We start from the raw sequence: 24,778 nt of genomic DNA on the forward strand, positions 1-24,778 counted from the left end.
GCAAGTCTACCCTTGCAAATTCTTGATTTTATACGCTCGTTGACATGCTGCCTTCTGATCACACAAATCCCTTAAATTAATCTGACTATCTATCGACCATCTTTTTATCAAATGTAAGCAGACGGAGCGAAATTAATGAAACATTAATCATACACATTTCAAAGTTTCAAGTGTCAAAGAAATATATATATATATATATATATATATATATATATATATATATATATATATATATATATATATATATATATATATACATACATATAAAGAATTGTTTGTCAAGCCTCCTTCTCACGACCCTTGAACTGATTCACTAAACATAAACTGAAAACTAGACTGACATACAAATTGATATTACATGAGTTCGGTCAACTTACCTTAAAACTTGACAAAAATATGAACCTTCTTGTCTGCTGATCCAGTTAAAAACTTTGTAGCAATGTCTTGGGGGTCAAGTGCAGTCAGACGATCTCGGTGAACATGACGGATCATGAGATGGTTGAGGCATTGTTGGGTCATTGTGGAACGTAACCAAGTCTTCATATGTTTGAGTGTGCTGAATGACCGTTCAGCTTCGCATGAACTTGCTGGGGAAACCAATAGAAGACGAAGCAAACGTTCTACCTGTGGGGACATTCGACGGACTTCCGGCACCATGTCTACAAATATCTTACGGTAATCCTCAACAGATGAACCACTGAACTGGTTACGAAAGAAGCCAAGTTCTTCCTCTAGGGAATGCGACAGTTCAGGATATTTGTGGACTATTTGTGGTTTGAATGACCCAGACAGGAGCATTTTACCCAAGTCTCTATATGCCATGAGGTCGGTTGATGTGAAGTTCTGGTTCAAGTTCTCAGATGCGCTGTCGATGACTTTGAAAAAATTCAACTCTGTATACCTCCTCTGCAGAATTGGCAGTGTATTCCTGCGTGCCTCCATCAAGTCTCTTTGGAAGCTTGCGCTTACGAGGGAGGGTCACTGGATCTAGTTGGCACTGCTGGAGCTTCTGTTGTGCTGTTTCGAAAACCTCCTTAAATGTCTGGTCGATACGGAGAGATTTGAGATTCTGTGCAATTACCTTTGCAGCAGTAAGCATACCAGAGATGGTAACTTGTGAACCCTGAAGTGCCTTATTGGGGAATTCAAGGGATTGGAGAACGGGCAATGATGCAAACAGACCGAGAACACACTTTCCTGATGAAAGACAGCTTCGAATACCGTTGGCTCGTGATGCCGTGTTAGTACCAAAGTCATCACTTGCTTGTTGAAGGGAATCCAGTACCGCTTCATAGTTATCCAATATCGATTTCACGGCAGGAGAACGAGTTAACCAACACGTCGGCCAAATTGGCCTCAGGTGTGTAGGGCAAGGAGTGTCAGCATCGTCAGCGTGGATATTCAAGTACAGATGCTTGAATTTTCCAGAGTTGTAGATGTTGCTGAGTACCTGGACATAATCAAGGGAGTCTCTTATGCTTCAGTCACATTTGGCTCGGCGGCCGTAGGGTCTAAAAAAGATAGCACCGCAAAGCGGGCGTAACCCCTCAGCACTTTGGCGCAAACCAATTTCAAGATGGTGGCCATATTGAAAATCGCAGCATGGCGCACGCACGCACGCACGCACGCACGCACGCACGCACGCACGCACACACACACACACACACACACACACACACACACACACACACACACACACACACACAACACCAGATCAAGTGCAAGTAGAAAAAAAAAAAGAGGAAAGAAAAGAAAAGCAGAGCACCCCATCTGTGATGTCATTTGACATTTATTTTTGCTGGGATTATTCATATTCATCATTTTATTTAATCTGCATTTAATTAACCAATGAGCAAAAGTTGAGTGAGATGATTATGATATTATTGGTTCATAGTTAGCGTCGTCGTTAAAGATTGTTCTTGATTTGCATGCCATCAAAAGGGTTCACCAAAGGAATGAGATAAATCAGTTGTAATGTGAACATTTATGTAATTATTTACCTCTCACAAACCACAAGACCAGGAGACGAGGGATTAAGATCTGTTGCCGTCCGGACGTGCACTCTCTTCTTTACAATTATTGTACATAGTTTATTGATTTGTAAATATGTTCATCATTTCCACGAGTGCGTGCCCGTACGTGCAAAAAAAAAAAAAACAACAACTTTGAGACCGCGTGCCTTTGTTTAAGTATAGTGCGTGCCCGTACGTTTTGTTTAAGTATAGTGCGTGCCCGTACGTTTTGTTTAAGTATAGTGCGTGCCCGTACATTTTGTTTGAGTATAGTGCGTGCCCGTATGTTTTGTTTGAGTATAGTGCGTGCCCGTACGTTTTGTTTAAGTATAGTGCGTGCCCGTACGTTTTGTTTAAGTATCGTGCGTGCCCGTATGTTTTGTTTAAGTATAGTGCGTGCCCGTACATTTTGTTTAAGTATAGTGCGTGCCCGTACGTTTTGTTTCAGTATAGTGCGTGCCCGTACGTTTTGTTTCAGTATAGTGCGTGCCCGTACGTTTTGTTTAAGTATAGTGCGTGCCCGTACATTTTGTTTAAGTATAGTGCGTGCCCGTACGTTTTGTTTCAGTATAGTGCGTGCCCGTACGTTTTGTTTCAGTATAGTGCATGCCCGTACATTTTGTTTAAGTATAGTGCGTGCCCGTACGATTTGTTTAAGTATAGTGCATGCCCATACGTTTTGTTTAAGTATAGTGCGTGCCCATACATTTTGTTTAAGTATAGTGCGATATAAGTTAGAAAGGTGAAATAAACCATTTTGGTCGCTAAAGGGCCCAGAACCGTTGCGGGGTCGACATGGTGGGGAAGAAGCTGACAATCCTCTTTATTTTATTCTCAACGCCGCATTTAAAATTTCCAATTTAATCATTCTAAATCACACAGTTTAATGAGACACCTTATTCTGTCGGTGTATCCTTCGTCTTTGTCCTCGTGCAAACGGAAAATTATTCGGATGATGGCGGAAGAGAAATTCCTTCCGGAACGTTATTTTTCCCTGTAAAAATTGCAAGTCGCGGCTAAGCTACGAAGCCTAAGCCTTTTTTAATCGGATTTTCGAGGTAATCTCATTACTACCCTATAGATACTGTATAATCCGAGAACAGAATTAAAAAATAATTTTCCGTTCGTTTGTCTGAACCGCTTAGGTGAATTTTGCATATTTTTCAACAGCAACCTCTTAAAATCCATAATTTAATCCTCATAAGTCCGACGACCGAATGATACCTCTCGTTTTGTAGGTCTATACCTCCCCCAAGTCCAAGTACCGACGAAAAAATTATTTACATTAACCGCCGCAAAAGCGAGTGAATCAGCGCATTTTATTTTATGTTTCCCAAGTATTCAAAGCTAATTTAGTCACCAAAATACCCACTTTCCTTCGATTTTCACCCCCGGTTTTCAACGTTGGGGTTTAGGCCACTGTTGTCGACTGCGAAATATGAAAACAGAATTACAAAATATCTTTCCGTTCGTTCGTGCGAGCCGGTAGAGTGGAACCGTGACATCCTGCACAAGCTTCAACATCTCAATCAGCATACCAGGCCGCAAAATCTTTTATTGGCTTATAACTCGACGGTGCAAAGTCACAAAAATTAAACACACACATCATCGTGCAGGTAATAACATCAGGCATCCGGCGATATAAGTTAGAAAGGTGAAATAAACTATTTTGGTCGCTAAAGGGGCCCCGAGTCATTGCGGCCTAACACTATCCGAGGCGTGGCGCTCCGGGCCATGAAGCCGCTATTTATTTAAACACTCATAAAATGACGATACAAAGTCCGAAAACGTCCCTACATACCTCAAAATGTCCAGGTCACGTTCCCTGTTAGTGGGTGAACAATCCAACGCTTGTCGAATTCTGCTTCGCAATGATAGTAAGAGCCGACATCGAAGGATCAAAAAGCGAAGTCGCTATGGACGCTTGGCCGGTGGGAGACCATGGCTTGGGAAGCACGGATTCTCAATGCTGAATTGTTAACCTATCATCTTTAATACAACTATAATAGACCAATAAAACTTTAATAGAGATTTAAAAAATTATTCTTTTATTTGAGGAGCAGCTCGTTTTGTGTTACGTAACTTACGTTCAATGAAAAAAGTGGGGGGGGGGGAAATCGATATGTTGTCCCCCCCCCCTTGATAAAAAGTGTGGGGGACATGTCCCCCTCGTCCCCCACCAATCGACGCCCATAGGCACGATTAATAGTTTATTGTTGTGTGTAAGTGGAGATAGAAAGAAAAGTGTGGTGCGACAATAGAACAAGCAACTTACAAAAGCAGACACAGAGCAGAGTTATCCCAATATAATTCTTCAACACTCTTAACTTAAACGAGGACAGGCGCCATGACACATACACATATATACACACACACACACACACACACACACACACACACACACACACACACACACACACACACACACACACACACACACACACACACACACACACACACACACACACACACACACCCCGATGAAGAAGAGTTAATGAAGAGAAAAAGAAGAGGAGATGAGGCGAACAGTCTCTCAATACCTTGCACGATTGACCGACTGCGCCACCAGTATGTTTTGGGGGGATGCTCCGCTGGGCGACACCTCCCTCACAGCTGGCGGTCGTCTCCGGCTTAATGGCCCTTCGAGCAGCTCAGCGTCAATCCAGAGAATGGGGTGCGACCGACAGGCATGAAGGAAGGACTTTGGGCAGAGTATATCGTGTGTGTGCGTGTGCGTGCGCGTGTGTGCGTGTGCTTTGTTCATAAAGCAAAACATTTTCTCTCTGCTAACAACCCTCCCCCCCCCCAAAAAAAATTCTTTTTCTCTCTGTCTGTCTGTCTGTCTGTCTGTCTGTCTGTCTGTCTGTCTGTCTGTCTGTCTGTCTGTCTGTCTGTCTGTCTGTCTGTCTGTCTGTCTGTCTGTCTGTCTGTCTGTCTGTCTGTCTGTCTGTCTGTCTGTCTGTCTGTCTGTCTGTCTGTGTCTCTCTCTCTCTCTCTCTCTCTCTCTCTCTCTCTCTCTCTCTCTCTCTCTCTCTCTCTCTCTCTCTCTCTCTCTCTCTCTCTCTCTCTCTCTCTCTCTCTCTCTCTCTCTCTCTCTCTCTCTCTCTCTCTCTCTCTCTCTCACCCCCTCCTTGCACCCCTCCCTCCCTCCCTCAGTGTATAGCAACGTTTGGCAAGGAATAGTTCTCCCCACCTCCCCCCACTTCCTCACTCTTTCCCCCTTCCTCGCTTCCCCTCCCCCTCCCTCCTGTCTCCTCTCCCTCACCTCCCACCTCTCCTCCCCCCCCAACCCCCCTTTAACACCCACATCAGTGAAGTGACGGGTTGTATTTGCTGGTCAAAAATAAGTGTGATCAAATCCACAGTGCTGGGTGTTCTTCTGCAAGTCCCTGAATCTTTTCCTCTGTCCCCCCCCCACCCCGCACGTTTCTCTTTTCCCACAGAGAGTTTTCATATAATAGCTGATGAGGATGCAATCTTCATCGATCTGGCTGACATGGCAAGTCCAGCTCAACTTCTTCTTCCATCGTATGCATTACAAGACTGTGGGATAGCATCATTGACTGAAGGGACTGCTGTGCCACGAACCACCTCAACTGAGTCATGTATATATCATGGTGATGTATTATAAAGGAAAAACACCAATGTCTTCATGCTGTTCACCTCACCTTGGCTTTGTGGCTGCACACGTGAGGTCATCTATCAATCAAATAGCAATGCCACATGGAGTCCCTTAAATCTCAGTATTGCAATGTATCTTAATCTTAAATCTTAAATCCCCCACCCCTTCTCGTATAATTACTATTCTCCATATTTCATAACCTGCTTTAAAGTCACGTCATTCTTTTGGACCAGACTCCATCAGCACGGAATTGTTGTGAACAACTTGTGAAGGTCAGAGGAACACAGTGACGATCAACCTCGACTTTCCATGCAGGAAAGGACATAAATGGCAAGAAGTGGTTAGGAGTCTTAGTCCTGACATTGGAGAGTTATGAAAGAATGTCAGTTGAGTAACGAAGTGTGGAGTTCAAGTGAGTTTTTTGAGATGGGAGTGAATTTGAGTGAAACTGTATTGACTTGAGTAGCAGTTCAGTTGTACATTCAGTCCAGTCGAGTGGAGCTGGAAATTAGTCCCCCCAAAAGATTGGGTTGGCAGCAGGTGTGACACCAATTGGACGGAAGAATGAGCTGGACAGCAGTAAAGCGTGGGAGAGAGGAGGCTTCCCTCATCGTTCAGTACGAGTTGAGGCTGCGATGTGCGGTTCACTGCTGACCGTGACTCCGTGGGGTCCCGTTTTCCCATCAGTTGTGCCATAAAAACTTACAGTTTCAGGGACAGATGCCACTTCCCCCGTTATCTCGTTTATTTTCTCTGCCCTGGGGTTGAAGGTTTATTTGTACTTTTGCAACCCCTATCCAGACAAACCCTTTGTCATTTCAGGCTTGCGGCAAAAGTTTGTAATAAGTTAACTATTTGTTCTGTGTAATCTCATTGGAGCTCCCTCACAGATCATGTCCTAATCGTCCATTTTGAATCTTTCGTAACTTGGTTATTGTTGCTGTGTCTGTGTCTCATTAATAACTCGCAGGGGCACTCGGTGTTGCCCGGTACTATTCTAATCCTGTTGGCATTTTGAAAAAAAATCAAATTTTGTTTTTTCTCTGGTTTTTTTTTTTTGTGCGGGCTTAAATACTTCCCAACATCCACTAAGGAAAGGGGTTGGGGATCATTTAATATTACCTTTCACGTTGCTTTCACATTTAATATTACCTTTCACGTTGCTTTCACATTTAATATTACCTTTCACGTTGCTACAAATGCTTAGGCACGATAAAGCCTCATAAATCCAATTTCTTTTTATCAAAATTTTCCAAATTTATTTTGCCTGAAACACTCCAGGCACTCACTAATTAATCTCTCTGAAAGTTTGATGAAGATCCGTTCAGCCATCTCTGAGAAAGATGGTGACATGACAGACAGACACACAAATCACTTTCTTATAGTATAGACATAGGATCAATCATTGCTACCCATAAAATTTTCCACCATCTCATGTCATCCCTCATCAACACATGACATATATATATATATATATATATATATATATATATATATATATATATATATATATATATATATATATATATATATATATATATATATATATATATATATATATATATATATATTTTCCTCTCTATTATTTGAATTAACCCATCACTATGACTTGCTCTTTTCTCGTCTTTTCCTGTTCGTATTGCCTTGCTGGTGATGTTAAACTGTCATGATCCCACTATGCCTGGTGTTAGCTTAATGGTTAGGGTGCTGGGTTTGGGATCAGAGGATCCTGAGTTTGGGATTTAAAATCCCACTTTGCTGTTGAATTAATACCAGGTGGGGTTAACTCTGCCTCACATCCTTCCGAGGTCGGAAAAATGAGTGCCAGCTTGCTGGTATCCTGTGTTTGATGGTGACCCATCCAGGATTGTGCCCGATAGCCAAGGAGACTGCTTAGGCAGCACCAACGCTCTGCACAGAGTATGGTCCCAATGGTTGGATGGTCCCATTTCCCCCCAGTCAGTGCATTGTCATTTTACTCTGTCTCCTCTCTCTTACCTGAGCCAAGATTTTGTGGACAAAATGAAATAAACAACTTATGTTGGAGTCAAACATGTGAAAAACATATTCTTATAGTCCAATACAAATTACTACAAGTAATAAAAATCTTAATTTTTTTAATTCAAAAGGATGTCGGGATGTTCCGACAAAGTATGTAAATAAGGTAGGGTTGTTCACAAGAAATGATCATGTGAAACCATCACTACATCTTTTTTTGAATAATGGTTGTCGTTGGAAAAGACTGTGTGTGTGTGTGTGTGTGTGTGTGTGTGTGTGTGTGTGTGTGTGTGTGTGTGTGTGTGTGTGTGTGTGTGTGTGTGTGTGTGTGTGTGTGTGTGTGTGTGTGTGTGTGTGTGTGTGTGTGTGTGTGTGTGTGTGTGGTTATATCGAACACAAACACATCAGAGGTGGATACTTTCAGACCGAGTAGGTTTTCCTTCCATCTCTTGAAACCCACCCAAGTGTGGAAAAATCAGCCAACAACATTACTTGCAGGCACACACGTGTGTATATATATATATATATATATATATATATATATATATATATATATATATATATATATATATATATATATATATATATATATATATATATATATATATATATATATATATATATATATATATATATTGTTGCTAATTCGCGCCCGCCGGCGTGCGAACGGCTGCGTCACTCGAATCGCAACCGCGTCGCCCACCGGACGGACAATTCAGTCGTGACCCTCCGGGAACTATCGGGAAGTGGCGACTTCCCTTTTGTCTCTGGTGAGTCCCTCTCCCGCGACCGTCAGCGTGGTCGCGCCTGGCCCCGACCTCTCTCGCGGCCGGCGAACCCTCTCCGGCACTCCCCATCCGGACGCACAGGTCCACCTCGCAACGGGCGCTGCCGCGTCTCTCGTCCCGTCCGTGCCTTTGTGACAGGCCCGCTCGTCAAGGCACGGGCGCAGGACCTCTTCCTGATGACCAACCAACCGAACCACCAGCCAAGGTGAGGAGGAAGAAGAAGCGCGAGAGGAGCCTTTTAGGAAACCTTCTTTTTGGGAGCTTCTTCAGGGAGCCTCTCAGGGAACTTCTTCAGGGAACTTCTTCAGGGAACTTCTTCGGGGAGCTTTTCGGGGAGCTTTTCGGGGAGCTTTTCGGGGAGCTTTTGGGGGAGCTTTTTGTGACCGCCCGTGTCCGTCTTTTATCGCACGGGACTCCGCCCTTCCGCCCCGCCCCGTTTTCGGCCCCGCCTCCCTTCGAGCTTCTTGGAGAAGCTTCTCGAAGGGGGCGTGTGCCCTCACGCTTTCCCTCCACCCCACTCCGTCCGGGAGCCGAGGGAGTCAGTTTTTGGCTTGGAGCCAGAGCATTATTCCCCCAAAAAGAGGCCCCACCTTCACATGACCTCTGACCTTTGACCTGCATCGTTCTTCCGCCACTCCAAAGCATGGGGAAGTCAGACGGGAAAACAGGCGGGAAAAGCCCACCGAGCATCCTTGTTGGTTTTTGTTTGCTCCTCCGCGGAGATCGTAACCGCACGGAGCCTGTTGAATGGCAAGTGGCAAAGATGTGGTAGCGTAGATGGTGGAGGTGGCGTGGTTGCAGTATGGTTGGCGCTGTGATGGGGATGGCATGGTTGTTGAAATGTTGTGTCTTTGAAATAAAAGATAGAAAAAGAAAAACAACTGACTCAAAGCGTCGCAGCCCGGATGAATCACATATATCCCTCTAGACAACCGGTTAGGGCTAACTACACATGCACCTATCAAGATACCTCACCTACGGGCCCTTTATGGTGTAAGGCGAATTTTCACAGCCGTAACAATACACACACACACGCACACGCGCACACACACACACACACACACACACACACACACACACACACACACACACACACACACACACACACACACACACGGGAATGGTTTCGCAGATCATTTTTTTTTTCATTATGCCTACCTTGTTTCCATACTTTTTGGAGTAACATCCCAACTCGTCCCCTGGAAATTGTAATGGTGTGAGAATTTAATGATTAAAGCAAGTGACCATAAAAATAGTTTATTATGAACGACAAAGTACCAAAAAATGCATGTTTGCATTCTGGTGAAGATGGTAGTTCACAGTTATGGCGTCATCAAAATGGCTAGCTACTTTTCGCAAAACATTCAAATGTTGTTAATCATCGTTATGGTGTTCAACGTGTCGAATATAATTTATCTAATTGTGATTTCTGTTATTATCTTGCCAAAACGAAGTTTTTGCAAGATATGTTAGTCAGCTTGTATGTTTTTATTTATTTATTTTTTGTTTGTCTGTAATCACGTATAAAAAATTCTGCAGAGCACAGTTATCATTGGAAATTTTTGTAACTTCGCATATCAGAGGCCTATAGAGGTCCCTTTCAGTGCACAAAATTTTGAAGGTCAAGGTCAAAGGTCAAGGTCACTTTGTCGCAAATCAGCGGAGTCGACAAAACCCTTATTTTTTGAGTAATTTTGATCGGATCGTCTTCAAACTTCATGGGAATATAGTTCATGGTCTGACGCTCCGCTGATTAATTTTTGGTGGCGATTGGCCTTGACCTTCATGGTTAGTGCCTGAGGTCAAACATATTTGACGCCAAGGTCAAATTTTCAAGTTTTAGGAACCATATCGTGTCATACCTCAAATTGAACACCTCGATGAGTGCTTTCTGGATATGTCAAGCTTGAGACATTATGACGTCATTTGGTGACGTTATGAGGCAAACGCATATTTTTCATGGTTACTCTGTAGAACGATTCTCATCGGAATCTCTCGTAGGCAGATATTTCTCAAGGAGTTGCTCCTAGTGGATAGCAGCTCTGTTCACCTCAGTGTGACCTTAAAGAAGTCACACGTGGTCACCTTTTGGCAAGATACGGGTCACCCTGCAGGTGACATTGGTTTATTTTTCCTATCAGCCAAACATCATAAAAATAAGAACAATGATTACCTCTGCCACCAAAGGTGAAGGAGGTTATGTTTTCACCCCTATGTCTGTTTGTCTATCTGTCTGTCTGTGTGCAGGATATCTCAAAAAGCTGTGCACGGATTCACATTAAATTTGGTGAGCAGGTTGGGTGTGTGACAAGGACGAACTGATTAGATTTTGGTGAAGATCCAAATCTGGCTACTGGAATTTTAAAGTGATTCTTCACCATTGAGAGATGGAGCTAAACTCATATATATATAGCACGATATCTCAAAAGGTTTAGGACAGATTCAGATGAAACTTGGTGAACAGGTTGGGTGTGTGACAACGACGAATTGATTCAATTGTGGTGAAGATCCGAATCCGTCTCTGGACACAAGAATTATTTAATGTATTAAAGTGGTTCTTTACCATTGAGAGAAAGGGCCAAAAACGATATATAGCATGATATTTCAAAAATGTATTGGGCCCAATATGTTCTCGTGGATCAGGCATTGTGTCGTGGATGTATGCACTCTACTGAGTGCCCTTGTAGTTAGAGATGATATCATTTTGGTCAGTTATAGTTTGGTTCTCTGGTCAACATATCTTTCTCGTGAATCTAAGTCATCTCAAAGTTGTCTACTTCCTCAACATCATCAGTGCTGCATTCATAAGAGATATTTTGATCACAAGTTCTCATATTGCTTCAGGTGCAGGAGGAAGTAAGCACATAATGGGTGAAATCTTTCCATTCTCGTCTAGCTTCCAGCCATATTCAGTTGGAGGCGGTATATCTTGATGGGCTTTATCGTGTTGCCACCACACCATGGCTTGGTGGTAGACATGCTGAATAGCTGGAACAAGGGTCACATGAGTTGGGGGTAGCTTTTATGCTTCCCATTGCTTTTGTCGAAAGAGCTTCCTTCTAAGGTATCCTATGTCATTCCATTTGATCTTTGTTGGGCAAAGCCAACAGACAAATGACTCCAGTTGTTTGTAGATATCTGTTATGATCTCTCTAAGTCTAGACCTTCCAAGATCTGCAAAAGCCTGAATGACAGCTGTATCTGAAGTGTTAAATGCTTTCCAGCAAATCAGTTTACTTTCACCAGAAAATGAGCCAGTTAAACCTGCACCAGTGAGCAATCCGAGAACATCAGTTTCTGGTGAAAAACATCCAGTTTGGTTGCACCTTTTGTGGCACTGAGAGCATGTAAAACAATCTTTGTGTCGGCTTCTTCATGGGAGATAGAAATACATGGTAAATCATCTGGTGTATAAATGGCTGTCTTTTGCCATGCTACTGCGAAAAGTCGCTTTTGATCGTCACTTTGAGCATGTTTCAACATATTTTGAGTGAAATGTGGTGGTACCTCATTTTTGGTCTTCACATAGGACAATATCTTTTTCAGAGTAATGTGCTGGATCATTGTAGAATGTGATATTTTACGGTGGACAGCATCAGTTCGACCAAGATGTCTCGATCTTGTGGCAGATTTCAGGGAGTCCGTCATAGTCATCAAATATGACATGCATCTCATCGTTACAGTATTTCGTGTGTAGGTGTTTAATGAATGATTCGCAAGGTGTCTGCAAGTCTTTATCGATGCTCATGGCTTGTCATTGCTTGCACCTCGGCCATTCCATCAACTATGGCGACTTTCCAGCATTTGGTGGTTCTTGTTTTGTTCTGGCAACTTCATTATCCGTCTTACTTGGCAACATTTCTAAAACTTTCATCAGATTGCTTTTTGTCAGACAGTGTAGCATCCTTCTAAGATCAGCAGCGAAAAGAGAACTCATACTTCATGAAACTTATCTTTCATTCTTTGTCTGCTTTTGAACATGCAACTATAAGCATTCTTGCAAACAGCTTTCCATCTTCTTTCATCACCATCACGGTGTCCTTTACCTTCGCCCTAATTTTCTTCAGAGCAGTCGTAAAGGTTTGAAGATGGAGGTTTTCATCGGGGCCAAAAATTTGACTGTATAGTGTATACTGATTGGTGTTTAACTGCCTTCCAAACGTTTCCTCTACAAAATGTCGCTGTATACATCATTCAAATGAAAGGCATTGGGCCCAAGTCGATCATCGTAAAATGCATCTCAAAAACAGTCAAAATAACATTTTTTTGAAAAATTTTATTCACAAACAAGAATTTTCCGACACAGTTTTCAGTTTCCCAATGAAATTTTTAGATACCTCTCTTGACCTATGTTCGACATAAAACAATCTCTCTATGGGATAGAAACTTGGAAGCATAAATTTAACTCGTTTTAAAAAAAAATTTCAAAACAAAGTGCTTGCATTAAATTCAGTTACAGAGCAACTTTCAGTCAAAATTTCAAAATAAGGTACATGACCACATCGCCAACCGCTACCAAATTCCCTCAATATCATAACTCTGATTATCTTCAACAGAGGTATCTGAAAATTATTTATTGTGCGTAATTATTTCAGCAAGTTAAGAAGATTTGTGAAATGTCATCATTTTGAAGAATTCAAAACTCTACCATTTTTATAACATCATATTTCTCTTCTGCCAGAGTTTGGAAAATGCAAACATGTTATTTCCATAATTTTAAGCGACGATGGAGATCTCTACGTGGTCCGTTTGTTTCAATCACAAAATTCCCATGGGACTTTTTGTCACGACATTTGCCAGGGGGCTATACATCCTTTTGCATTTAAAAAAAAAAGTTTTTTTATAACTTGTTTCTTTGCTTTTTTTAGAAATGTGTTTTCATGCTGGAGAATTTAATTGTTGTTGCACAGAATTTTTTTCTATTCTTAGGATTTGTGTAATATTAAACATGAGCAGTCCCCCAACCCCCCTTTCGGGTGGAATAATATGGGTACAGAAGGGGAACTTGAAGTGGAGCACAATCTTTGCTGAAGCTAATGAAGTGACTACATTAATGTAACGGTCATTTCTGGTTCTAAAGTGTCTTACCAAGAGAATGTGACAAGAGCGCCTTTATTAACTATGTTCTCTTACTGGTTTACAAATGTTGTAGTACAAACTTTACAGACGTGCTCACATTGTATTGGTACTGTACATACCTTATAGATGATCTAACATTCTGAATAGTACGTATTTTGTCGAAATATGTGTGTATTGTTGTTGGCATTTGGCCTCGTGCCTGAATGCAGGGTGTGGGGAGGGGGAGGGAGGAGGTGGCGGAGTGGGTTGAAGGAATGGGCCAGTTCATGGGGACCGATCGGCACTATGATTGTGACCACACTTCCTTCATTAATCCGGGCAGCAGGGAAGAGTGGAGAAGATTTGGCCCCCGACTTTCAGTATGTATTTTATAGAAAAAAAACCCTGATAATATTCCACCATTAACCACACCCATGTGCGTCTGAATGGACCTTGAACAAATGTGTTTAGCGACCCCACCCCCATCAGGTTGATTGACAGTCGTAGTCCACCTAGCCCTCTGTTTCCTTCCTCTTCCTTTACAAGGGAATGCAGTTTTGAATACTTTTCATGAAAACCTTTCAAACTATTAAAGTTTCGATCAGTTTTCCCCTTCCCACTATAAAATGCAGTAGAGTGGTATTTAAACCAAGTTCATGGCTTAAACCATTTTGAGTTCGTTTGTCTGAAAATATTAATAATCATAATAATAATAACAATAATAGGAAGAAACAGAAGAAGAAGAAGAAGAAGAAGAAGAAGAATAAAGACAAACAGGCATTTTTGGATCTCTCATTTTTCTTGTTCATCGATGATGTCCCAAAGTTAAATGAGTGCAATTGGATGGGGAATTCTCCACCGATGACTGGTTGGTAACTTATAGGTTTACAAGTTTTATCTTGCTAGAATTTTTTGAGGATTTACGTTGTATTGAGCCAATGGAGTGTCCGAGCCATCCCTACATATGAAGTCTACCGTCTTATAGATTAGTAGGTGAAGTACGACGAGGATTTCTTGATGGCCGCAGTTATCCTCACCTTGTTGTGGAGTTGGCTGGAGAAAGATTTTGGCTTAAGCATTTTCAAATTGCTTGCGAGGCCTGACATTCGACTGAATGTGGCAATAATTTAGAATTCGGCCAGGGTGTCGGCAATAACTCACCTACTATTAGTATTATTATTAATAACTAGCAGGGGTTACCCAGCACTGCCTGGCTGACTGAGCTTTTCTTGGCGGTCGTTTCTGTATGTATTGGACATTGAAAAGCGATGGGGTTATTGCCCCCATAGTGGGTTACCTTTCGTCTGTAGGCCGGCAGCAACACTGCCTGACCTCACATCCCAATATCCACTTTGTAGTGGCCTTTGGTGGCCTCAAAATGGATGATGTGGTCAATGTGTGGTAGCTTAAAACTTTGTTCAGATTCTGAAGTACCTACACCCAAAATCTGGGGACTCTATGTGTTACAGTTCGGCCGTGAAAGAATAACGTACAAACACACAAACACTTGACAATATGTGTATAGATAGTACAAAATGTTGTCATTATTATTGTTGTTATCATTTGTACATACTGAAGGTCCTTCCTGTCTGTGATGGGCAGTAAGAACACTTTAATACTGTTCCTCTCAAACAGCTCATATAGCTGTGATACTTGCATTACGTATTTAATTTTCTTCAAATTAAATTATTTTTTTGTGCACATATATCTTTACAATTGAATTTGAGCTTCAGTTTCCATTAAAAAAGTAGTGTATTCATTTTAATTTATGAAAAATGCAATCCCTGGAGTTTCGGTTCCATACATATACACACTTACACTTACGTATGCGGCCAATGCTCCATTGTTGGACAATGATGATAATTGTTGTCATTGTCATTGTTGTTATCAATCTGCGAATTCTTTAAGCCATCATCTTCGGAAATCTATGAGGCTTTCAGCGAAAGCATCCAATTAGATATCGTGAATAAATAAAGGAATGAACAGCATCATTAAAAAAATTTTTAATTATTCCATTGCAATGGCTGCTTGGACTCCAAACAGCTCATGCTCAGCAAACTGTTTAATATTAAATTATTTAAATATGACTTACCAGCTGCAGTAATAAAATTGCTGTTTCATTAAAAGTCCAATTACACACACGTGGGAGCTAATCCAAAAGTTGTTTGTTTGTTTTTTCAAAAATATAAATTAATCAAAAATCTTTTGCACAAACGATGAAGGAATGAATGTTCCCGTCCCAGGGGAATTCAGCACAGACGTTTTCCATTGCAATGTAGTTTCCAGCGAGCGTGACAAATTTTCCCAACGGTTTCCTGAAGCAGTCAGAACAGGAGTGGTGTTTTTGGTTATGACAAGTGTTGAGGGGAGAAATTATTTGACTCCACTTTGTTCACTTCAAAGTCTGAACGTGGGACGACGCAAATATAATGAGGCAGATTGAGGCAGCCAGAACAAACTAATTTACTCTTGGAAACGACGAGGTGACATGATATGGACTGTGGATGAAGGAAAAAATAAAATCTTACCATGGTTAAATCTTTCCATTTGGATGTCACTTCTGCCGAATGTGAAGCAACCATAGAGTATGATGATCCAAAACTCCATAAGACGAGACATGTTGCGGATCAACTGACAAAAAGAAAACTCTCTCAGAAGAGCAACTACTTTACAGGCACATGTCGTCGTGTCCCTTGTTGTGGAGGCGTGCACCTATCCCCCCACTGAGGGCCAGGCCAGTTGATTAACCACGTAATTATTAACTCACCAAAGGACAATCAGCTGTAGGCCTCCAACAACAACCTGTTCAGTGTACACTCTGTATTATTACACAACGCATTCGTGGCATGTTTACAAAGTTAATTTAAGGTTATAATTTTATTGTGAAGTGTTAATTCATTTTTTTCATGAATTAAAGATAATTTAAGTGTCGTTGTTTGTCAATGTGGACAAACAAAGAGCCCGTCCTTTTGAATGGGTGGAAGAGAAAGCAGGATTGGAAGCAGGACTATCACGCCACTGTAAAAACACACAAACAAACAACGCCGAAAAAAAAAAAAATATATATATATATATATATATATATATATATGTATATTATATCTAATATATAATACTCATTCTCACCACTCACTGACTGATATTAAAGTTCAGTACCTTCCGGATGACGTGGAAAGCTGAATTTTGTGTGCTCATGGACATCAAAGCCAATACACCAGGAAAAATCACAAAACCATCAGAAATCATCCACACATGAAAATATACATAAATGAAAATAAATAAATGAAAAAAAAAATCAAATGCAGGTGAATGACCTGAGACAATGGGGAAACGCGGTCCATTATTGCTAACAATGTGTAAGCATACCCCGCTGGTACATATATACATATATACATACATATATACATGGTGTATCTACACACTCGTACATATGGTTGATTTTCAACTGCTCGTGTACGATGCTTTTCATGACGGTACGAATAATTTTTCACAAATAAATTGGGAACCTTCTGTTGTTAACACAAAAGCTCCAGACATTACGTTATCTGTGGGACCTGCAAATAGTGATATGAAGAGGGAGCTTTCTTCATGCAGTTGTTAATTAGGCTGAACCATCAAGTCAGATGTGTGGCATTGGACAAGGAGTAAAAGTTGTTTAAAATTGGACCTGAATTTTTTTGAGAACTGTGATTTTGGTTGCAGAGCTGCTGCGACTTGAGCCTGCAGTTACAAAAAAAAATCTCCAATTATTATATAATGATTAATGATATACAAGGGAGGCCCCATCATGTCTGCATTATATCTACCGCAGTTATTAAAGCTATTTGTTTATCAACTTAATTTTACTTGGGGTGGGTGGTGGGGGGGGGGGGTAGGAGGAAAAGCATGGGACGAACAGTCGGACAAACATGGAGACAGGCATGCATCCATGCTTACCTTCCCCACACTTCCCAAGACATGTTCATACAGACTATTTCACATACATACACACACACATACACACACACACACACACACACACACACACACACACACACACACACACACACACACACACACACACACACACACACACACACACACACTGTCCCATCTTGTTTATTCACTTCCGTAATATGGTCACAAAACCCATAAATATGGAGGGGGTGATGGGAGGGGTGGGGGGACAAGTTTCAGAGTCCTCCAGCCTCTGCTCTACAACAACTATGTATGGCAAGGCCACCCTATCTGCAAAGCCAACGTTTCAATTTCTGATATTGCACTGCATCTTGTTCACTTGCACATTTCTGTATTTTGTCAGGACATTTATGCAATTTTCGATCTCCTTCTCTGAAATACTGTACTGCACACTAGACATTGTACCTGATTCTGCTCATGGGTGTCAGTCTGTTCCTCTTCTTCATTCAAAACATCTTCCTCCATGCCTTTCTGATATGTAGCTTCAACTGCATGTCCTTGAAGTTGCAGCTTCTTCGAAGCAACTATCTTACAGAACTCGCACAGCTTTCAAATCCTTTTGAATCAGGTCCCTCCATTTTCCCTGGGTTTGCAACTGGGGGCAGGGCTGGGAAAGCCAACAGAAGAATATCTTATTGGGAATGCAGTGCTCCAGCATTCTGGCAACACAACCCAGCCATTCTAACCTGTGTCGAGTCACCCTCTTGGATGCTGGTTCTACTTCAAGCCACGTTTCAAATTTGGTCTTCAAAGCCAGACCAGCTGGGCATCCTTATTGTGCAAAGTCCTCCCTTGACACGCCTGAGTTCCTATCCACCTATAAGGCAAATTCACCTGCAAATTCACCTATTCACCTGCAAATCCCCTCTGAGCTGGCGCCCCTGCCTCACACCTTGCTCAGCTTGACGCTGTGGAAACGAAGGCTTTCAAGATTATTTGAATCTCTCGCAATGAAGCTGAGTCGATGGGCCGACCACTTCGCCATTGCCAACAGGTCGTTGATCTCTCTGTCTTCTACCACCTCCTTTCTGGTCTTGCACACTCTACCCTATCCATGCTTTGTCCACCCCAGGTATCTGCAGGACATGCGTGGTCCACCAGCAACACCCTCCTAGTGAAACTGCCAAAATCTAGAACCACTGCTCTACTGACTTCCACTGCCCCCCTCTCTATTCTTGCACTGTCTGCTATTTCCATTTCCTGTCCTTGCCCCCCACCCCACCCCCTCCTCCACCAGGTTTCTGCAAGGCACGCATGGGTCTTGTCAGTAATCCACTTCTGGTGAAGCTCCCAAAATCTAGGATCACTGCTCACCTCCACTCATTCATTCCTCTTTTCTTCCTACCTGTGGAAAAAACTTCCACACTCTCGTCAATTTCATTCTTCCCAGCAGATCTTCAAGACAGCTGTTCACCAAAATCTCAAATCACCCCCCATCCAAAACCATGATATTTTCTACACCTGTTAACCCCACCCCCACCTCCCCACTCCAAATCCCAAAATTTTGCTTCTGTATCCATATTGTCCACCCAAAGGAGCCCCTCATAGTTACCTGCATCCCTTGTTTGTCCATCTCTATCTATTATCCCCCTTTTCTTGCATTTATTTGGTGATGTTACGTCCTGATCCTTTCTGTGTTCTCACTCTCCCACGAGCCTTGACAATGTATACAAAAAAGCCACTCTCAATCCATATGATGTTAGGTCCAGGGTGCACTGCTGTCATGTAGAGATGCCACAGACTGCACTGATGTATCTATCGTGGAAGGTGTCTAACTTATTGAGATTTTTGCACAATGGTGTCCAACAATCTGTGCCATACAACAGCACTGATAGTACACAAGCCTTGTAAACAAGATGTTTCGATAGTACACAAGCGATCCTTGAAAACAGCTAATCTCAGAACCCCAAAAGCATTGTAAGCTTCAGCAAATCACCTTTCAATATCGACATCCACTTTCCCGATGAAGAAATCAATGACCCCAAGTAGGGTAGCTCCTCTACAGAATCAATCTCATCATTCCCCATTTCAAGGGTTTTGTATCAGTGTCATTGACTTTTCTTCCAACCCAACAACGATCATTTTTGTCTTGGTGAAGCCCACACTCAGTCCAAAGTCCATTTCTGTCCTCCATAACTCTCTCATGACAACCTCTACACATGTTCGTGTGGTGGCCAAGAGTGCAGCATCATCTGCAAACTGACATTGACTCAAGTGTGTTTGAGATGAGTTCCCAGTGTACCACTTGAAAAGCTTCTGTTCCAGCTTGTAATTCAGGAGTACCATTCCCTCCACTCTCGTGACCTTCTCACGCCATCGTTGTACCACACAACAAGCATACAAGTTAATATAAATAGGATTAGTGTTATTGGGCACCTATGATGAATGCCATCGTCAACATCTATCTCATCCAATACCTTTCAATTCACACATATCCGGGCCATAATGGCCAAAAGAAAAGACCAAATGAGCATGACAACACTTTCGTGGAAACAGAGCTTCTCAAGTGCTTTCCACAATGCAGCATGGGGGATGAAGTCATATGCATTCCTCAAGTCAGAAAACAAGAAGACAGATACTAATGCAACTTCTCTAGGAGTTGCCGAACTGTGAATATCAAGTCGGAACAGCCTCTTCCTTCCTGAAGGCCACACTGGGATTCAAGCAATTCCATTCTCAGCACTTTGTCATCTTTTATGCAAGATCAAAGCCAGAGTTCTGGCCAACAACATCAAGAACAGCAATGCCTAACCAGTTGTCACAAAGAGAAAGGTATCTGCTCTTAAGGGTAGGCACCAGAGCAGCATCAGACAGATCTCTCAGTACTTCCTTTCCACTCCACAAAGCATTATGAGGTCACAAAAGTGATTGAGGAACTCACCTTGTGGCATCCAGCTCTCAGCATCTGTGGCAGGATACCTGATCTTCCAACTGCTTTTCCATTTCTGAGGTTGTTTGTAGTCACAAGTGTTTCCAACCTGGATGGTGGTTCTTCCAGTTGCATTCTCATTTGCCTCTGTCTAACTTTGTCAACCTCAGCCATGTTGAAATGTCTTTGAACATTCAACACTTTTGAGAGAGAGGTCTCCTCCATTTTTCTTGCTGAGCCTGTATTGAGGTGCAAGGAATTCCAGCTTCATCCTTCATAGTTACACACCTTGTTGGATTTAGTCCATTCTTTCTCTGTAGCATGTCTCGTATGCACTGCCATACCTTCTTCCCACCAAATCTCTCTCCTTGTGCTTCCTTGGCTTTGTCTATTGTTTTTCATATTTGGCCTAAACCACATGTATTTTTGTCATGGGTTAGTATTTTTTCATGTATTTATATACATGTATATATATGTGTATTTTTTCATGTATTTATTTATATATATATATATATATATATATATATATATATATGTATTTTTCAAGTATTTATATACATATATATATGTGTATTTTTTAAAGTATTTATATACATATATATGTGTATTTTTTCATGCATTTGTATACATATAGATGTGTATTTTTTCAAGTATTTATGTTCATATATATATATATATATATATATATATATATATATATATATATATATATATATATATATATATATATATATATATGTATTTTTCCATGTATTTATATACATATATCTTCTTCTTCTTCTTCTTCTTTCGGCTGTTCCCCTTAGGGGTCGCCACAGCGGATCATCCGTTATGATCCGCATAATGATTTGGCACAGGTTTTACACCGGATGCCCTTCCTGACGCAACCCTGGTCGCCTCTTATGAAACAGGGATCTTCTTCTTCTTCTCCTTTCGGCTGCTCTCGTTAGGGGTCGCCACAGCGGATCATCCGATCCGCATAGTGATTTGGCACATGTTTTACGCCGGATGCCCTTCCTGACGCAACCCTGGTCGCCTCTTACGACCCAGGGATATGGTACACCTATTTTAACCGGGGTATACACCGGCCCAGTACACTGGTACTCATTTCGCCGACCTCGGAAGGATGACAGGCTGAGTCAACCCCCTGGTGTATTAATTCAGTGGCCCAACGGGGCTTGAACTCAGGACCTTTAGGATCCCAAGCCGCTGCCCTAACCACTGCGCCAACACACCAGGCTGTATTTATATACATACATATATATATATATATATATGTATTTTTTCATGTATATATGTATATATATATATATATATATATATATATATATATATATATATATATATATATATATATATATATTGTTGCGAATTCGCGCCCGCTGGCGTGCGAACGGCCACGTGACTCGAATCGCGGCACGTCGCCCACCGGACGGACAATTCTGTCGTGACCCTCCGGGAACTATCGCCCGCAGCCAGTCACGGGTGGGCCTTTCGACCTCACTACAATCGGCTACCGGCGTAGGATAGGGTTGTTCGCCAAACTCGACCTACCTAAGTACCCACGCGGATGGTAGACCGGGCGATCGTACCTCGCCGCAGGCCGACTCCGGACACGAACCGCTTAAGCGGTCCGTTCCGTGCTGTCGGGATAACCGAGCGGTGTTATCATTGGCCTCGATGGTTCCGATTAATTATCGGACGTTTTAAGCCCACTACGAACAAACCCTTTACGTGAAGCAAGATGGAGATTCAATTAAAGAAAAGACAAAGCTAAACGGGAAAACAGTTCAACATAATGCACATTTATTCCGCGGCACACGGAGAGCACACATATACAGCCAAAAAGAATGCACATATATCAAATGCAACAAAAGAAACAATGACGCAGAGATAATACCGACTACGCGTACACACGGCAGCACTTGTACAGTTTTACTTTACCAGACTGGCGCCACACACACACGTTTACACAGAACCCAAAATAAATGGAAGTCGCGACTTCCCTGAGCATGTCTAGTCCCTCCCCGACGTCCATCGACGGGGTCCCGCCTGGCCGCGACTCCGTGCCCGAGCGTGGTAGGCGAGTCCTCTCCTACGTGCCTCGCGCCTGCACGTGTTGGCCACCCGACGCCACGGACCGAGTGTTCGGCGTTATCCCAGCGTGGATAGAGGGGGGGGGGAAACGTGGATGGCCAAAGTCGTGAGAGGGGAATGGCGGACGCTCCTTCCCGCCAGCGGGGTCTTACAACTGCCCCACAAAAGACCCAACCAGCGGCCACCAGGACGAGCGAGCCGGAAGACGAGAGCAACCACGAAGCAAGAGCATCCACCAAGCAAGAGCATCCACCAAGCAAGAGCATCTACCAAGCAAGAGCATCTACCAAGCAAGAGCATCTACCAAGCAAGAGCATCTACCAAGCAAGAGCATCTACCAAGCAAGAGCATCGACCAAGCAAGAGCATCGACCAAACTGCTTCCCCCCCCCCCCCGTCTCCGACTTTTATATCCCGGAGCTCCGCCCTGTTGCTCCGCCCCGTTCTTTGCTCCGCCCTGTTGCTCCGCCCCGTTCTTTGCTCCACCCCCCCCCTTCGAGGCGCTTCGAGTAAGGTCTCTAAGAGGGGCGTTCCTCCTCCCTGGCCACGTCACACTGCGCATCCACCAATCGGGGGCCAGCTGCCCTCCCCTCGCTTCTCTCCCCTCACACCAAGCGCGGAGAAGAATGGCGCGAAAAGCCCACCGAGCGTCCTCGTGGGTTTTTATTTGAAATAAAAGATAGAGAAAGAAAAACGACTGACTCAAAGCATCGCAGCCCGAATGAATCACATTTATTCCCTCTAAACAACGGGTTTGGGGCTAACTACACATGTACTTAAGAGATATCTCACCTACGGGACCTGAATGGTGGTTTGCGAATTTCCACAGCCGTAACAATATATATATACATATATATATATATATATATATATATATATATATATATATATATATATATATATATATATATATATATATATGTGTGTGTGTATTTCTTGATGTATTTATATACATATATATGTGTATTTTTTCATGTATTTACATACACTAGTGCATGCCCGTACGTGCAAACAAAACAAAACAAAAAAATTTCAAACCGCATGCCAGAAACAACAACTGCACAGGCCGTTCCTTCGCTCTCACATGCCCGTACCCGTTTCTTCTGCACGGCGCCTTGCGTTGTGTCCAGTGTTGTCTGCCAAGCGAGCAGTTCGTTCTTCATCCGTTTCTTCTGCACGACGCCTTGCCTCACGTTCAATGTTGTCTGCCAAGCGAGCAGTTCGTTCTTCATCCGTTTTAGCTGCACGACACCTTGTCACACGCATAATGTCACGTGTCAAGCGAGCAGCTCGTTCTTCATCCGTTTCTTCTGCACGGCGCCTTGCATCGCGTCCAGTGTTGTCTGCCAAGTGAGCAGTTTGTTCTTCATCCGTTTCTTCTGCACGATGCCTTGCTTCGCATCCAGTGTTGTCTGCCAAGCGAGCAGTTCGTTCTTCATCTGTTTCAGCTGCACGATGCCTTGCCTCACATTCAGTGTTGTCTGCCAAGTGAGCAGTTCGTTCTTCATCCGTTTGAGCTGCACGACGCCTTGCCTCACGTTCATTGTTGTCTGCCAAGCGAGCAGTTCGTTCTTCATCCGTTTCTTCTGCACGACGCCTTGCCTCACGTTCAGTGTTGTCTGCCAAGTGAGCAGTTCGTTCTTCATCCGTTTGAGCTGCACGATGCCTTGTCATGCGCGTTGCAGCTAGTGCTTCGTTGGATTCCATTGCACGTGCACGACGCGCAGCTTCATTCCTTCGCTGTCGTAAACGACGATTGGATTGGGGCATTGTGTTTAAGAAAGTACAGAAATCGAGAAAGAAAGAATAGAGTAAGTCGAGAAATCAAGAAAGAAATCAAGAAAGAATACAGTAATCGTCACTGACTGGATTGGGGTATTGGGTTTAAGAAAATCGAGAAAGAAATCGAGAAAGTACAGAAATCGAGAAAGAAAGAAAGAATACAGTAATCCTCACTGACTGGATTGGGGTATTGGGTTTAAGAAAATCAAGAAAGAAAGAATCGAGAAAGAATACAGTAATCGTCACTCTCCGGAAGTGAAGTCCTCACTGTCCGGAAGTTCACATATGGCAGTTACGATTATTCGCAATTTAGTTTTAATGGCCAATTATTCAATTAGCCCCAACGTATTTTGCCTTTTCCCAATGTCATCGCAAGGAAAAACACAAAGAGAAGAGGAAAGAGGAGAAAAAAAAAACGTACAAAAAATAATTTACTTCCTGCTTCGGAGCATACCAGCACTCTGATGTTACCCAAATGTATGCACCGTCTCATATGAAAACGATCATAACTTGCGGCATTGTGTTTATCTATAAATGCACATAAGAAATCGAGAAATTATTAGAATACACGGTCATCACTCTCCGGAAGTCCGTAC

General features: G+C 42.6%; 1 protein-coding gene across 1 annotated transcript in view; it reads right to left on the bottom strand.

Moving 5' to 3' along the window:
• Positions 1–16,199, bottom strand: part of LOC147016073 (uncharacterized) — an 85,435-nt gene extending 69,236 nt beyond the window's left edge. The window contains exon 1 of the mRNA XM_085848757.1: positions 16,007–16,199. Within this exon, the coding sequence (XP_085704883.1) occupies positions 16,007–16,097 (91 nt within the window). The 5' untranslated portion in view covers positions 16,098–16,199. The remainder of the gene's footprint in view (positions 1–16,006) is intronic.
• Between the last annotated feature and the right edge of the window lie 8,579 nt (positions 16,200–24,778).

This window comes from Eptatretus burgeri, chromosome 12 (assembly GCF_056783735.1).
Source record: "Eptatretus burgeri isolate ZD-2024b chromosome 12, Ebu_testis_v1, whole genome shotgun sequence".
Classification (NCBI taxonomy): domain Eukaryota; kingdom Metazoa; phylum Chordata; class Myxini; order Myxiniformes; family Myxinidae; genus Eptatretus; species Eptatretus burgeri.